At 34.8% G+C, this 15,323-nt stretch overlaps 1 protein-coding gene across 1 annotated transcript in view; it reads left to right on the top strand.

The window, feature by feature from the left end:
- Positions 1–15,323, top strand: part of UPK1B (uroplakin 1B) — a 44,486-nt gene that overhangs the window by 14,664 nt on the left and 14,499 nt on the right. The window contains exons 2-5 of the mRNA XM_051985342.1: positions 1,736–1,832; positions 5,764–5,964; positions 9,855–9,929; positions 10,728–10,850. Of these exons, the coding sequence (XP_051841302.1) occupies positions 1,764–1,832; positions 5,764–5,964; positions 9,855–9,929; positions 10,728–10,850 (468 nt within the window). The 5' untranslated portion in view covers positions 1,736–1,763. The remainder of the gene's footprint in view (positions 1–1,735; positions 1,833–5,763; positions 5,965–9,854; positions 9,930–10,727; positions 10,851–15,323) is intronic.

Here is a 15,323-nt window from a genome sequence, read left to right on the forward strand (position 1 = left end):
ACAATTCCACCAACAATGTATCAGTGTCCCTGTTTTCCCACGTCCTCTCCAACATTCCACATTATCTTTCCCTGTCACTCTAGCCAATCTGACAGGTGTGTAGTGGTATCTCAGAATTGTCTTAATTTGCATTTCTCTGATTAATAATGATTTGGAGCATATTTTCATATGTCTATAAATAGTTTCAATTTCTTCATCTGAGAATTGTCTGTTCATATCCTTTGACCATTTATCAATTGGAGAATGGCTTGATTTCTTATAAATTAGAGTCAATTCTCTATATATTTTGGAAATGAGGCCTTTATCAGAACCTTTGACTGTAAAAATGTTTTCCCAGTTTATTGTTTCCCTTCTAATCTTGTCTGCATTTGTTTTGTTTGTACAAAAACTTTTCAATTTGATATAATCAAAATTTTCTATTTTGTGGTCAATAGTGATCTCTAGTTCTTCTTTGGTCATAAATTACAGAGGCACTCTCTAGCCACCACAGCACTGGTTTGGACTCTAGGTTTAAGCTTAGAAAAGCTTTAATGATTATTATGTCGTAATAGAGTATCAAGAACTTATGGTGCAAGAAATCTTCTTAGAATGACCACAGATAAAAAGTCATATAACAATAGAAAACCTCTCTAGCCTTATATTACTCATTTGTAAAATGGAGTTAATAATGTTTGTACTACCTACCTGATAGGATTATTGTAGGGAAGATAATTGAAAACTTTAAAATTTAATGCAGAGAGATTAATGTAAATGTGAGTTATTAATAATTGGAGGGAAGGAGACGTTAGAGTGAATCCTGACACAATGACCCATGTTGACTGTGTGATGCTAGGCAAATCATTAAATTTCTCAATGGCCCAGGACATATTCAAATTCTATAAATTACAAATTAGTTGCTATCTATATTGGTGAAGGAATTTTTTTTCAAACACTACTTGGTATGAAAATCACTGATCTAGTCCAGGCGGGGGGAAAGATTAATAATAGTAATTAACATTTAAATTGATAGCTCCCTAGATAGGAATTTGGGACTGACTTTTGTCTCATCAACAACTCTTCACAGACAATCTCTTAGGATAAGTTACATCCAAATTTGTAGTTCCCTCAATTTTATATTAATTTTATTGTACCTAAGTCAAGGGAGACATTTAATATACTTGTCCTCAAATTCTGGGGATTTACCTTCCCTACCTGTGCTCTGAAACAAGTAGCACAGATCAGAATCTTATCTTTCTTTTACAATGAGCATTGAAATTCAACTTGAACTATCTATATTTAAATTCAGCCAGTGCAAGGGTAGCCTTTGCCAAATCATTCCAAGAACTCAAATTATAATCCTTTATATGTCACAATAATAATAATGATAGCTAATAATTTATTAATATAATGTGCAGGATTTAAACATAAATATAAGCTTATGAAATCTTAATTCTATGTTAATATAATTCATTAATATTTTATATAATCTTGTAAAGTTTATAAAGCACTATATAAATATCTGATTTTATCCCCACAACAAGCCTGGGAGGTAAGTGCTTTTATAGTTCCCATTTCTTCCCAATGAAGAAACTTGAGGATGACAGTGACTAAATGATGTTTATAAGGTCACAGTTAATGAATGGCTGAAGTCAAATTTGAACTTGTCTTTCTAACTTTAAGGTAAATGTTGCAATTTTTAAAGCAATCATAGTTATATCTGTCAGCTGCTATAATCAGATTGTATTTTCCTCAACAGAGTCTTAAACTTGTAGGACATACTAAGGATGGCCAAAGGTGACTCCTCTGTGCGCTGCTTCCAAGGCCTATTGATTTTTGGAAATGTGATTATTGGAGTAAGTAATAAAAATTTTTCAGGAACTTAAAAGCATGTGAGTGAACAAAATCAATGTTGCTAGGACAGGAAGGAAAGTCATCAGTTGGGGGGGAAATCTCTGCATCACTTATCTCTGAAACAGAGTTGTTATCCAAGATATATAATGAATTAATACAAATATGTAAGAACAAAAGCTATTCCCTAATGGATAATTAGTCAAAACACATTAACAATTCTCAGAGGAACTGCAAACTAATAACCATGTAAAAGATCACTCCAAAGCATTAAAAATAAAAGAGATTCACATCAAAACAACTGAGTTTTCACTTTACAACCAGCAAATTGGCAAACATATCTGAAGCAGAAATAGTCAGTGTTGATGGTACTGGGGAAGACAAGCACACTGTTAGTGGTACTCTGAATTTTTCCAAAGGTTCTGTTAAAACAAACAAACAAAAAACCTTGGAATTATCCTTTAGAAAAAGTAACTGAAATGTTCATACTCTGTCCCCACAGCCCCCACTGTTAGGCATGTCATCATATATGTACACACACATTTGTGTGTACATACATATATGTCCTTGCACAAATATACATATATGTACTGTATATATGCATGTATGTATACATACTTCAAAAAAGAATGGTCCCATACTCTAAAATATTTATAATAAAGCTCTTTTTAATGGGGGAAGAGGTAGCAGATAACATTAATTTAAAAGTAGCTATTCATCTGGAAATAATTCTATAAACTCTAGCACATAAATGTAATAGATTATTGCTACGCTGTAAGAAAAGATGAATATGAAGAATTTATTAAAAACATGGAAAATTTTAAATGAACTGATACATACTGAAGTAAGTCAAATCTGGAAAGCTGTGTGCACAATAATTACATTAATGTAAATAGAAAGAGAAAAGCTAATATAAAAACTGTAGCATTATAATAACTAAGCTTGGACTAAAAAGTGCTGAGAAAATATAGATGTACTTCTTTTCATTGAAGGATTATGGATGTGGAATATTGCATATGTTCAGATTTAGCAGATTTCGTCATGAATTGGGGTGTTTGTTTTTCCATTAAAAAAAAAAAATCTTTGTTCAAATAGAAAATAGATTGTTTATGGAAAGTGGTGCACAGGAGTTGACTCATACTTACTCACCGGAGCTAATTGTTAAATTTTCAGTGTGAGCATTTATACCTGGGAAATCTGCAAATGTTACAAACTAAGGCTTAATTTATTGCTTTGTTGATTGTCTAGACATAAGAATGTGATTGAGAAAATGTTAATAAGACAGAATGAACTTTAAAGTATGTTTCTTTGAGAGCTAGTTGTTAAACATCTATCAGGAAGTTTTGCTCTTCAAATGAGCAATAAATAAATCATTTAGATAGACCCATGGTTGAATCCCAAATTCAAAGGGAAATAATGATGTAATTAGGTTTTTTTCATCTTCATTTTAAAGTCTTATTTAAGTATGTGAGCTAGAGTTTCAGTCTAGAGAATAATTTTGTATGAATCTCTATAATATACTGTTTTTTTCTTGGAAAAGGGTGAGTAATTTTTTTCTTTCTACTCCCTGAAATTATGGCTCATCCTAGCAAGATGCGAAGAAATGCCAGGATGACTGGAAATGCTTTCACTGCTAAACCCAAAAGCTTCCTCCTATAAGAGTCTCTTCTTCCTCTGTCCTGTAGCTAATGATCCTGTCCCAAATCCCAGAGGGAATTGCAATGTTCCACTTAATTGTCTGAGATAATTAACAACAAATTTTTCCTGATTCAATTCAGAGTTAGTGCCCTCTATAGAAATATCATGTAATTGCTTACTTATGTTTGAGAGAAAAAGGCAGTGTGTACAGCAGATAGACTAGTAGGCTCAGAGTCAGGAAAACCTGTGTTCACATCATACCATCATCTCAGCTGCTTGATTCTGGCAAATGAATTAAATTCTCTTGGACCCCAATTTCCTCATTTGTAAAATGCAAGGGTTGGTCTCTGCAAAAATTTATTTTTGATCCTGCATTTTATAATTGATTTATAATTGATCACTCCCATTGATTCTATTCTATAATCTTTTTCTTAATTCTATATGACAAACCTAAAGCTTTTTCAATATCTCTGAGTAAAGATCATGAGTTCAGAAGTTCAATCTTCCTCTCTCACAGTGAGATGCCAAAGAGCCTTCTCTCACTTTTAGTAAAAGAAAAACTGAGCTAAATTTAGAAGTTCAATATTCTCATAAAACACTCTAATTCTAAGAAAACTGTTATTCTTGAATCACCTGCAAATTATTTTGTGCCAAGGAAGCTTGCTATCTTTCATAATTTCATCTCCTGAAAAACTCCTTTACATTTGTATGTTATCTCTGAGAATATGCAAGCTGACCTGGCCTGATATTACCCCTTCATCCTCCATTAAAGATGGGCTTAGTCCATCCCTAAGGACTAGTGCGTCTACTATCCCTGGTCCACTATCAATAGCCTTGGATTGCAACGGGGTCTCAAAAATCCATAAAATGTTCTGCCAGGACAGAGAGGGATTCTAGTACTAGTCCCATATGTATAAGTAAGTCCCATGTAATCAATCCTGATCCCTCATCTCCATATTGTTGCCAATCCTGTAATCAGTGGTATGATTTCTTCACCTATTCTGTCCTCTTCTTTGCTCTACATTTATAAAAGGAACTTGTATCTTCATTTCTTTGTCTTTGGTTAAATGGAGGCAATCCATTAGACCTGAAAGTAGTATCTGCTAATAAGCCCTCATGTAGCTCAGAGAAAATGCACCTCAGTCTATATTTTGTTGAATTTTACTCCTAGCACCTCTACAATCCTTTCAGATTCTAAATCTATGATCCTATGTGTTTGCTTCAGATTGGATCAGCAATTTGAGGATTTAGTGGAAAATTCACAAAAGAAGTCAATAACAACAAATGGTAATAAACAATAAAAAAGAAAAGCTTTAGATAAATTACTCAGGCATAGAAGCACTCCAGACAAGGGCAATCAAAGATATAACTGGATAGATAATGGAAACCTCTGGCCTGTTTGTCCCCATGGCACAGGGGACAGGTCTGATAATAATGACGTCTATGATATAGACTGAATTGGCATCTTTGTGAACATCCACCTTGTCTGCTTGTCCATCTTAGCAGGAGAAGTTGAGTAAAAGGATGGGAGGTGAAAGTTTTTAGTAAGGGATAGGGTGAGCATATCAAATAAACTTAATTGATAAAGCAGGAAAAAAGAGCTTTATGATTCATGTGATAGAATATGATTGTATTTTAAGATGTGTTGTAAGACGTTATGAAGGGAATGGTTTAAGAGAAATCTGGAAGGACTTGCATGAATTTGCATAGAGTGAAGACAGCAGAAAGAGGCAATAACTTGATAACAATACTAAAAAAGCAACAAATTTGAAAAACTTGAAAATTCTAGTCAACACAAAGACCAACCATGATTCCAGAGAACCAATGATGAAGGATGCTACCCACCTCCTGAAAGAGAAGTTATGGACCTTATTCCCCACCATAGCCTCTGGGGTCCAACAATACTATCCTCTTTTTTACATTCCATAACATTGAACTCCATCTCTCTACTCTGCCTTTTTCATTGACTGTCCCCCATTCTTAACTAATTCTACCACCTTGTCTCAGTCCTCTGGCTTCCTTCAGGTCTCAGCTAAAATCCCATCTTCTGCAAAAAGCCTTTCCAAGTTCCCCTTAATGCTAGTTCCTTTCCTTTGAGACAATATCCACTTTATTCTGTATATATCTTCTTTATACACTATTATATTTGCTGTCTCGCTCATTCGACAGTGAGTTTCTTGACGGGAAGAACTTGTGTTTGCCTTTCTTTGTGACCCAGGACTTAGCACAGTGCCTGGCATATATTATGTCCTTAAAATATGCTTGTTGACTTGACTTTTTTGACTTTCAACCCCTCAGATGTGCGGCATTGCACTGACAGCAGAATGCATCTTCTTTGTATCAGACCAACACAGCCTTTACCCTTTGCTGGAAGCTACTGATAATGATGATATCTATGGAGCAGCCTGGATTGGCATCTTTGTGGGCATCTGCCTCTTCTGCTTGTCTGTTCTTGGTATTGTGGGCATCATGAAATCAAGCAGAAAAATACTCCTGGCGGTAAGATCTACACTGCCCAAATTGTATGTGTGTGTGTTCACTAAGTACAGTTAAACCCTTACAGAAGAGCTGAGGGGACAAGTGTAATTACAACAGTTTTGAAGTAAAATACACTTACATAGATGAGATGCTGCATTTGACATATGAAGTCCTTTCAGGACTCAAAGGGGATATATGTAAAGGGAAAAGATACTATGCTAATATTCTTCAGAGCATAATCTTAGCTTCCTGATAGAATGTGTATATCCAAAGTGAGAGTTAGTCTTTCTTTTACCTAGCTAAAAAAGATAGCAGGCTAAGGGCAGATAAGTCTTTATTCCAAGGAAATTTCAATTCCTTTACATATGGAAATTCCTCCCCACAATATTTATCATTCCTCATTTGAAGACTACACATATCGTGAATTTCCTAAAATTAGAAATTCATTCTTATGTAATTTAGGATTATATTTCTAAAAACTTGGAAAATATAAATGTCACTGGGAAAAGGTAACTAACACATTAGGACAGCTAGATGATAGAGTGCTAGATTAAATCAGTAAAACCTGAATTTAAATCCAGTCTCAGACACTTAAACTATATGACCCTGGGCAAGAGACTTAACTGTTTCAATTTCTTCATCTGTAAAATAAGCTAGAGAAGGAAATGGCAAACAAATCCAGTCTATTTGCTAAGAAATCTCCAAATGGATCACAAAGAATCTGAAACAACTGAACAACAAAACATTGAGACACTAATATTTGTAAAAATTACAATATCAATCGCCTTTCCTTTTCCCAGAAGGCAGCATGAGCCCACTTGAGAGCTGGGAGAGGGAAGTACACAGGAGAAGAAGCCACAGTAAATGAAGAGAAGAGGGATAGATAGGATTAGAAGAGAGGTGCCAGAGAAAACAAACTTAATATGTTGACACAATTTTGCCTAGGGATAGACCTGCCTAAATCAAAGGGGATACTTAAATTCTCATTATTTGCATTATACAAGAAAAATGTGGCTCTTCCCTCTATTTCCTACTTATATTCACTTCTCATAGATGGTCAAAGGTGGCCACAGGCAGAGGAACAATATATCAACTTCAAATAGTAGCAAGAGAATCTGTTCCTGCTTTGACCCAGCCATCTTTTCAGAACCCCCAATAGCTTAGTAACAGAAAAGTCATGAGGTTATTCAAGCCAATTTCAGTAGATGGAAGGAAGTCATCTGCATCCAGAGAGAGGACTATGGGGATTGAATGTGGATCACAGAATAGTATTTTTACCGTTTTTTGTTATTGTTGTTATTTGCTTGCTTGTTTTTTTCTTTCTCATTTTTCCCCCTTTGATCTGATTTTTCTTGTGCAGAATGATAAATGTGGAAATATTTTAGAAGAAATGCCCACATTTAACCTATATTGAATACTTGATGCCTAGGGGAGAGAAGGGTGGAGAGAAGGAGAAAAATTTGGACACAAGGTTTTGCAAGGATGAATGTTGGAAACTATCTTTGCATATAATTTTAAAAACAAAAAGCTATTATTATAAAAAGAAAAAAAAAGAAACAGTACAGAAAGAGTTCAGAAGCATTGGCTCTTGAGTCAGAGAATTTGAGCCAAATTGACACCTAAATCACCTTGGGCAAGTAACTACAGTTTCCAACTGTAAAATGGGAGAAGTGTTGGGATATAGCTTGGATGGCCTCTGAGGTATTTTCCAATTCTAGATCTGTGATCCAATTCTCAGAGTTGTTGTACCAATACATGTAGAAATGGGTTCTCCTGATTATAGAAGACAGATGATGAATCCACCCTCTGACAAACAGATAATGGACTCAAGATGTGTTTGTGTGTGTGAGAGTATATACACATATATACTCACACACACATATGTGTATATATATACACATACATATGTATATATATATGGCCAATATAGAATTTTTGCTTGACTATGCATATTATTTTTAATTAAATTTTATTTTCAATTCCAAATTCTCTCTTTTTCCTACCCCCTTCCACCACTGAGACAGTAAGAAAAATAAAATCCATTACCAATATGTATAGTCATATAAAATAAATCCCCCTATTAGCCATATCTAAAAATAATATTGTGACTATTTATTATAAGGGTTTTATTTTCCTTTTTTCAATGAAGGTAAGATATAGGAGAGATAAAAATAGATTTTTGTTCATTGAAATTTTTTAAATTTAATTTTAAAAGAAAAAGTTTCCTCCAATTCCCTTTTCCCTCTTTCTACCCTCTAAAATTAATAAATTAATAAATATAGACGCTCATACAGTATAGGACTTATAGAAAAGCACCCGTAATACTAATCAAAATAAGTAAACAAAAGGCTCTGATTCAACAAAAATAAATCTGACTTTTATGGCAATGTCACATCCTCCAGCAGGACAGAGAATAGTTATATGTGAACGTGTAGAGACAGATCACCCAGAAAAGAAGAGCAATCATCATTTTAGTTACCAAATCCTCTACATGAACTTTGGGAAAGGAGGATTGTAAGTGGAGAATGCAAATTAGTTGGTATGTATGTGTCTCATGTCCAGTTTGCCTCCTTCTACGATGGAGCTAACTCTTAACTGGAGCTGATTGTTAAACTTTCAGTGTAAGCATTTTACACTTCAGAAATTAGCAAATGCTATAATTTAGGGCATAATTTATTGTTTTATTGTTAAGAAGGTGGTGAAGAAAATGTTACTCATTTGGAATAAGGTTAGAATTATGGCACATTTACATTTTTTTCAGAGAGCCAGTTATTAAACATTCACCAGCAACCTTTCTCTGTGATGTAGTTGAAATGACCTTTTCTCAAGGACTGTGCCTAAAACCCAAATCACTCTGGTTCTCATAGATTGACCAATAATAGGTTCCAGATCAAGTGCCTCTGGGTCTTCAGACTTTGATTGGCTCAGAGTGAATGTAAACAGCAATTGTTTCTGTTTTGTCTAGAAATCCAGAAAGTATTCCCCTTTCAGATTGATCTTTTTTTTTTTTTTTTGATTAAGCAAAAAGGGCCATTTTCTGCCTCATTTCTTACCTCATTTCTGGGTGTTGCCTCAGTCAAACTGAAACCAGTTAAAGACCTTAGCTTAAAAGGGCCAAGGTCTCCACACTGCATCGAGAGTCATGTCCACTCATGTCCTGGTCTATATCTGCTCAGGACCCAGATGGCTCTGGAGACAAAGTAAGGCTGGTGACTTTACACAACTCACCCTCACTTAAATCCAACTGCTTGCCATGGCAAGAGTTCCCTAAAATAAGGACAAATGCGGGACAAACAACTTTCTCTCTGATGTAGCTGAAATAGTAGCTAAACTTGATGCTAATTCTTTACAATTCAGACTTTTCACAAATTCAAAAAGGGGTTTTCCCCAGATTATTCTGGATAACAGCTTTACTGTGCTATAAAATTTCCTCTTGGTACCGTACACTGTTATACTTGGGAGTTAGGAGTCTTGCCATACCTTTGGTTTCTCTTCAATTCTACAAAGCCTCTGGCTCCTCCTGTATAGACAAAGCAGGGAGTCAGTCCATCAAGTAGCTTTTTGCTCCTTGACATGAGTTCAAATTTTAGTTCATCCACTGGTGATCTGTGGGGTTTTGTACAAGTCACTTAATCCCTATGGATCACAGATTCCTCATTTGTAAGATGAAGATGTTGTGTTCCATCTTCTCTAACTCTAAATCTATGATCCCATGATTTTTAAAATAAGGGGTTTGGGTTAAATGTCTCTAAACACATAATGCAAAGAGAAGAATTAGATCTACTAGAGATTAGCAGAAAGGCTCATATATAATGTATTAATGAATGTACACATTTTAAAAAAAGAAATCTGTTCTAAAAAGACTTGTCTTTGGGTGATACATAACTTTTGTACTTTGCTTCTTTTTTCAGTATTTTATTTTGATGTTTATAGTATATGCCTTTGAAGTTGCATCTAGTATCACAGCAGCTGTGCAACGGGATTTTGTAAGTATGAGGGAGTTTGGGAGGATACTTTCTAATTATCATTCTGATACAATCTGAGTTTGACCCATAATTAATTCTCTATTTCCCTTCCCTCTCAGAGCCATAATCAGGAAGGGTGCAAACAGACAATTCCCCAGGATGCCGACATTCAAGGGGCACACTTTCTCTCCAGGACAATCCTTCAGCCCACAGTTCCTGGGTCTCATTGTCTTCCACCATCTTTGTGCCACACAACCCCTACATCTATACCCCCTAGTCTCTTTGGACAGCTCCTGACTGCTGTCTCCAAGTATCCCATCACCACTGCACACCTCTCCCCCATGGCAGTACCCCTCACCTTCCACTTCTCTTTGCTTCTGTCCCCTTGTTGAAAAGTAAGGGGTTAAAGATCATTTGCATTTGAGGGACTTTCTGGGACATGGGCCCTGCCCACTCATTCAACATGTCTATATTCAATTATGATGGATAATCTGTTGCCAACCCTCATCATCCCTGAGTTCACCACTCAACCCAATTATATTTGTCATAATAGTTATGAGTCTATTCTCTCTTCTGCCTTCTTCCCTCTCCTTTCTCAGCGTAAACCAATTTTTAAAGTACTCTCTGTTTTGGCTCAGTTGTGGTACTCCTATACTGGTCTTGTCATCCAAAAGCAGACTCATAGCCAGAGTTCACCTGAACTTACTGGATACAATTTTGCTTTCCAGAGAACCTCTTAGCTCACATGTATTTTGATGTTTCTAAAGTTCCAGCCTGGGAACTGTCAGTCTAATCCTATTCTATCTTTTCTCCTGATAGTTCACTACCAATCTCTTCCTGAGGCAGATGTTGGAAAGGTACCAGAACAAAAGTCAGTCCAATAATGATGACATATGGAAAAATAGAGAAGTGACCAAAACCTGGGACCGCCTGATGCTCCTGGTGAGAATATGATAGCCTGTGGCTGAGGCCCTTCCATATGTGAACAGGTCACTAAAGGGGCTTAGAGGAGGGCTTTCTCTGACAATGAGAAAGGACAGATGGCTGAAGGTGCAGAATGAGGAATATATTTTTTGGAGATGGCCAATGCAGAAATTTGATTGACTATGCATTTTTGTTACACAGGTTTTTCTTTTTTTTTTCAACTGGGGTGGTGAATTGAGAAAATAGCAGTGTCCCCTCCCAAAAAAAAAAAAAAAGAAAAAGAAAAGAGGGTGATTGAAATATTTTTAAATGGACAAACGAGAACACAAAGATAGCCAGAAGAAACCATGGATAGCTTTGAAAGTTACATATCAATTTTCTTATATACTTAAAAGAGGAAAAAAATGCACTTAAGAGATTCATAGTTTTATGTGTAGTCTTCTTTTTTCTATATATTTATTTTATTTGGTTATTGTTCTGAATTTAATGTTGGAGATACAAATATGAATCAGCAAGACTGTGTCATTCCATAAGAAATTTACATTCTAGTAGGGGATGGACCAGGGTAGGTTGAGATGACTTGAAGAGACTTGGTCTGGAAATGACCTGGTTCTGAGCAAGATAAGACCAACAGTCACTTAACAGAGTCCAGGGGCCTAAGATCAGAGTACAACTTCTAGTGGGATGGTAGTAGCTATAGTACAGAGAATATGGCTTTTAAATGACTGGGCAGGATATGGTAGCCTGGGTTTGAGGTCAAATAAAGTTGAGGCTCATATATCAAAAACCCCATCTCAGGAATAGAGATATATGGATCTTGGTGTCATTTATTGAGATGATAGTCATGTAAGATTTGTTTGAGTAAACATGGCCTAGAAAATGTCAAGATGTTACATGACAAAAATTTATATTCTTCTATTTACATTACAAAAAAAAAAGTGGATAATTCTAAAGTCCTTACACTTTAGAAAACATGCAAAAATATATAAACAATAGATTTCTGAATTCCTTTAATATCTGGCATTCTCATCTGGTACTTCCTGGGTCTACCGTGTATTAAGATGATAGATGTTTGTGAAATTTAACTATTTTACTATTATAATGTGATCATCACATTCCTTTGGTTGATTCTTCACTTTCATTGACTGGACCCGGAATCAGTTGGGAAAAAGATGGGAAGCTTTAGTAGCAGAGATGGATGATCATCAGGATTTCAGTTTAGCTCTTTTACCTATCATTGACTTCCCTTTTGTCTTCCAATATCATAAAAGTTACGTACATTTTGATTGTTTAGTTAAATCATGATATTCCATGAGATTATATGAATAATCTTTATTTGCAGATTGTCCCCCTCAAAAACTTTTGGAACTATTTGAATCATTGAAAATTGGAACCATCACAGTTATCTCTCTTGGGGGAAAAAAAGCAAATACTTTTTACAGACTATTTAATTTGTACACATATATCAGGAAAAACATGTTTTAAGACCTCAAATCTTTGCATTGAAGGAATTTTAATCCATCAGTATATTATGTATAAGAGAGGGTCACTTTCTGGTTAAGTATGATATTGCAACCCATCTCTAATAGATGTCATAAATACAGTGCCTACTTAATTGATCAAAGATGGACAGAAGCAGCTACACCCAGAGAAAGAACACTGGGAAATGAATATAAACTGCTTGCATTTTTGTTTTTCTTCCCGGGTTATTTATACCTTCTGAACTCAATTCTCCCTGTGCAACAAGAAAACTGTTCGGTTCTACACACGTATATTGTATCTAGGATATACTGCAACCCATTCAACATGTAAAGGACTGCTTGCCATCTGGGGGAAGGGGTGGAGGGAGGGAGGGGAAAAATCAGAACAGCAGGGAATGCAAGGGATAATGCTGTAAAAAAATTACCCTGGCATGCGTTCTATCAATAAAAAAAAAAAAAAATACAGTGCCTAGATAAAGGGAAAATGGAGAAGGAAAGCTAAGGTACTGAAAGCTAAGGTACCACAAATATTTATTCAGAGGATCCAAAGACCTAAAAAATTTTATATATCCAGTAAATCATGAGCCTGGCCTTATTAAGTAAGGCTCAAGACTTAATCTCTCCTCAAGATTTTCAACTCAGCACAATTATATAGATATAGATACATGCATATATACTTACATACAAATATATACTTATACATAAATACTATTACATACATAACTATGTATATATTTCCATGTTAATATATCACTAATTTTACTATGTAAGTCAACAGGAAAAGGATTTGTTTGATGAAAATTTGCTTTTGACTTATATGTGTGCTTGAAAATATTTATTTCAAAAATTGAATAGCATCTATAATTTCAGCTTCTTCTCACCAAATATTTTAATGGAACTGGTAAAAGGGAGAAAATTAGTATGTTTAATGTTTTGTTTTCATTTCCCTACAGATGTCTACTCTTTGGCTGAGCCACTGAACAGAAATTAATTTTCTGAAAAGCAGGAAGGGAATAAAAGCTTTTGAAAAAATCTACAAGTGGAATAATCAGAGCCTTACTAATAAAGTTGACTATAATTTTGTAAAATAATAATAATAATAACAATAATATTCTGGGACCCATATGTTTTCTGTTCCAGCTATATTTGTGCTAGATATTAACCTTCAAGAAAAACATATTTCAAAGTTTAAATTATACCAAAAACAGTAAGGTCCAGAACAAAAATAACTAAAAATAGCTCAACTTATTTCTAATTTTAAATGTCTAAATTTAGTTGGATTGCCTCTTCCTACATCCAAGTACTTACTGGTACTTCAGTACCAGTCTAAGGCATTAAAAGCAATCTATCTTTTCCCCTTTAAGACATTTAAATCAAAATGATTTTTATTTTTGTTTTGTCATCATCTAGCTTGGCGCTTGGAACATAGTAGGCACTTAATTGTTGACTAAATGATTCTTTTCCCTGATCCCAAAAGCTGGAATATCCTGAGAATCCTCTGGCTACTCTCTTATTCATCTTAAATTTATCACCATTAATAATAAAAATAGTAGTTAATATTCATATGAAGTTTAAAAGTTTGTAAAATACTTTTCTACATTACCTCGCCTGACCTTCATAACAAGCTGAGAACATCTGTCCTATTTCACAGACAAAAAAAGATGTTTTCCTCTGTTGCAATATATTACTATTAAGTAATCTAACCATAATTTTTGGTCTAACCTCAATAAAGAAAATGAGATTCAAAGTGGTTAAGTGATTTTCCCCCTGTTATATAACTTTGAAGTATTTGAGATAGGATTCGATCCCAGTTCTTCCTGATTTTAAGTCAGCATCTATCCATTATGACTCATTGTTTCTAAATAATAAGTATAACTGTAATAGACATTTTATAGCATTTTATATTATCTCATTTGAGCTTCACAATAAACATATATTGCAGACATAATTATTATAATTTTATAGCTAAGGAAACTGAGGCTCAGAGAGGCTTTAACTTGCCTATGTCATATAGCAGGTAGCCGAGGACCCCAGGACTCTAGTTTATCCATTTTATCCAGTAGATATAGGGCAAAAGGCACTATGGCTTTAAGTCCTTCAAGACCTGGCTACAACCTACCTTTCCTTTCTAATGCAACTAAAATGGCCTTCTTGCTCTTCCTAACATAAATATTACAACTTTTGTTTCAACGTCTTGTGCAGCCTCCTCTCTACCTCTTAGAATCTTTATTTTCCTTTAAATTTTAATTAAAACACTGCTCTTACTTCCTATGCTGGAGAGAATACATCTCTCTGAGAGTGCCTCCTCTCTCCCAAAAAATTACCTTATATTTATTTCACATACATTTATATATGTATATCTCATCTCTCCTTAACAGAATGTAAACCCCTCGAAGATGGATATTTTTTCATTTTGTCTAAGATCTCAAGCTAGGAAGTCACTAGAAAGGAACCAAATTCCTCTTACTTCAAGTCTAGTATTCTTCCCACTACATCCCAAGCCTGTTCATTTGCAAATTGCCATTTGACTGATTGTAATATTAACCATAAACTATGCAAAATCAAAGAGCTTTTTGATTTCCTCAGAATTCTAGGTATGTTGACATCAGACCAAATAATAGTTAAGATGGCTCAATAGCAATATAATGCAACAGAGAAAAAACTCCATTGTGTGGTCATAAATTTTAATTAGTAATAATTGCTGAGTTTGTACCACTCTCTAACATATAGGAAATGCATTGTTACATATTTGAGCCTCACAATAACCCTATAAGGTGCTGATGTCAGGTGGGAAAACAAAGATACAAAGTGACTTGCCTATGGTCACACAGCTAGCAAATATCTGAGGCAAGATTTGAATTCAAGTTTTCCTGACTCCAGTGAAGATCAGAACTTGAAGAATTTAAGAGCTCTGAGAATTTAATTAAGGCGCAGAGAATTTAAATGATTTGCTCATGGGCATAGTCTTACATGAAAGATTCTAACTAGGTCTTTAAGGCTACAAGTCCCC

This window comes from Antechinus flavipes, chromosome 3 (genome assembly GCF_016432865.1).
Source record: "Antechinus flavipes isolate AdamAnt ecotype Samford, QLD, Australia chromosome 3, AdamAnt_v2, whole genome shotgun sequence".
NCBI lineage: Eukaryota > Metazoa > Chordata > Mammalia > Dasyuromorphia > Dasyuridae > Antechinus > Antechinus flavipes.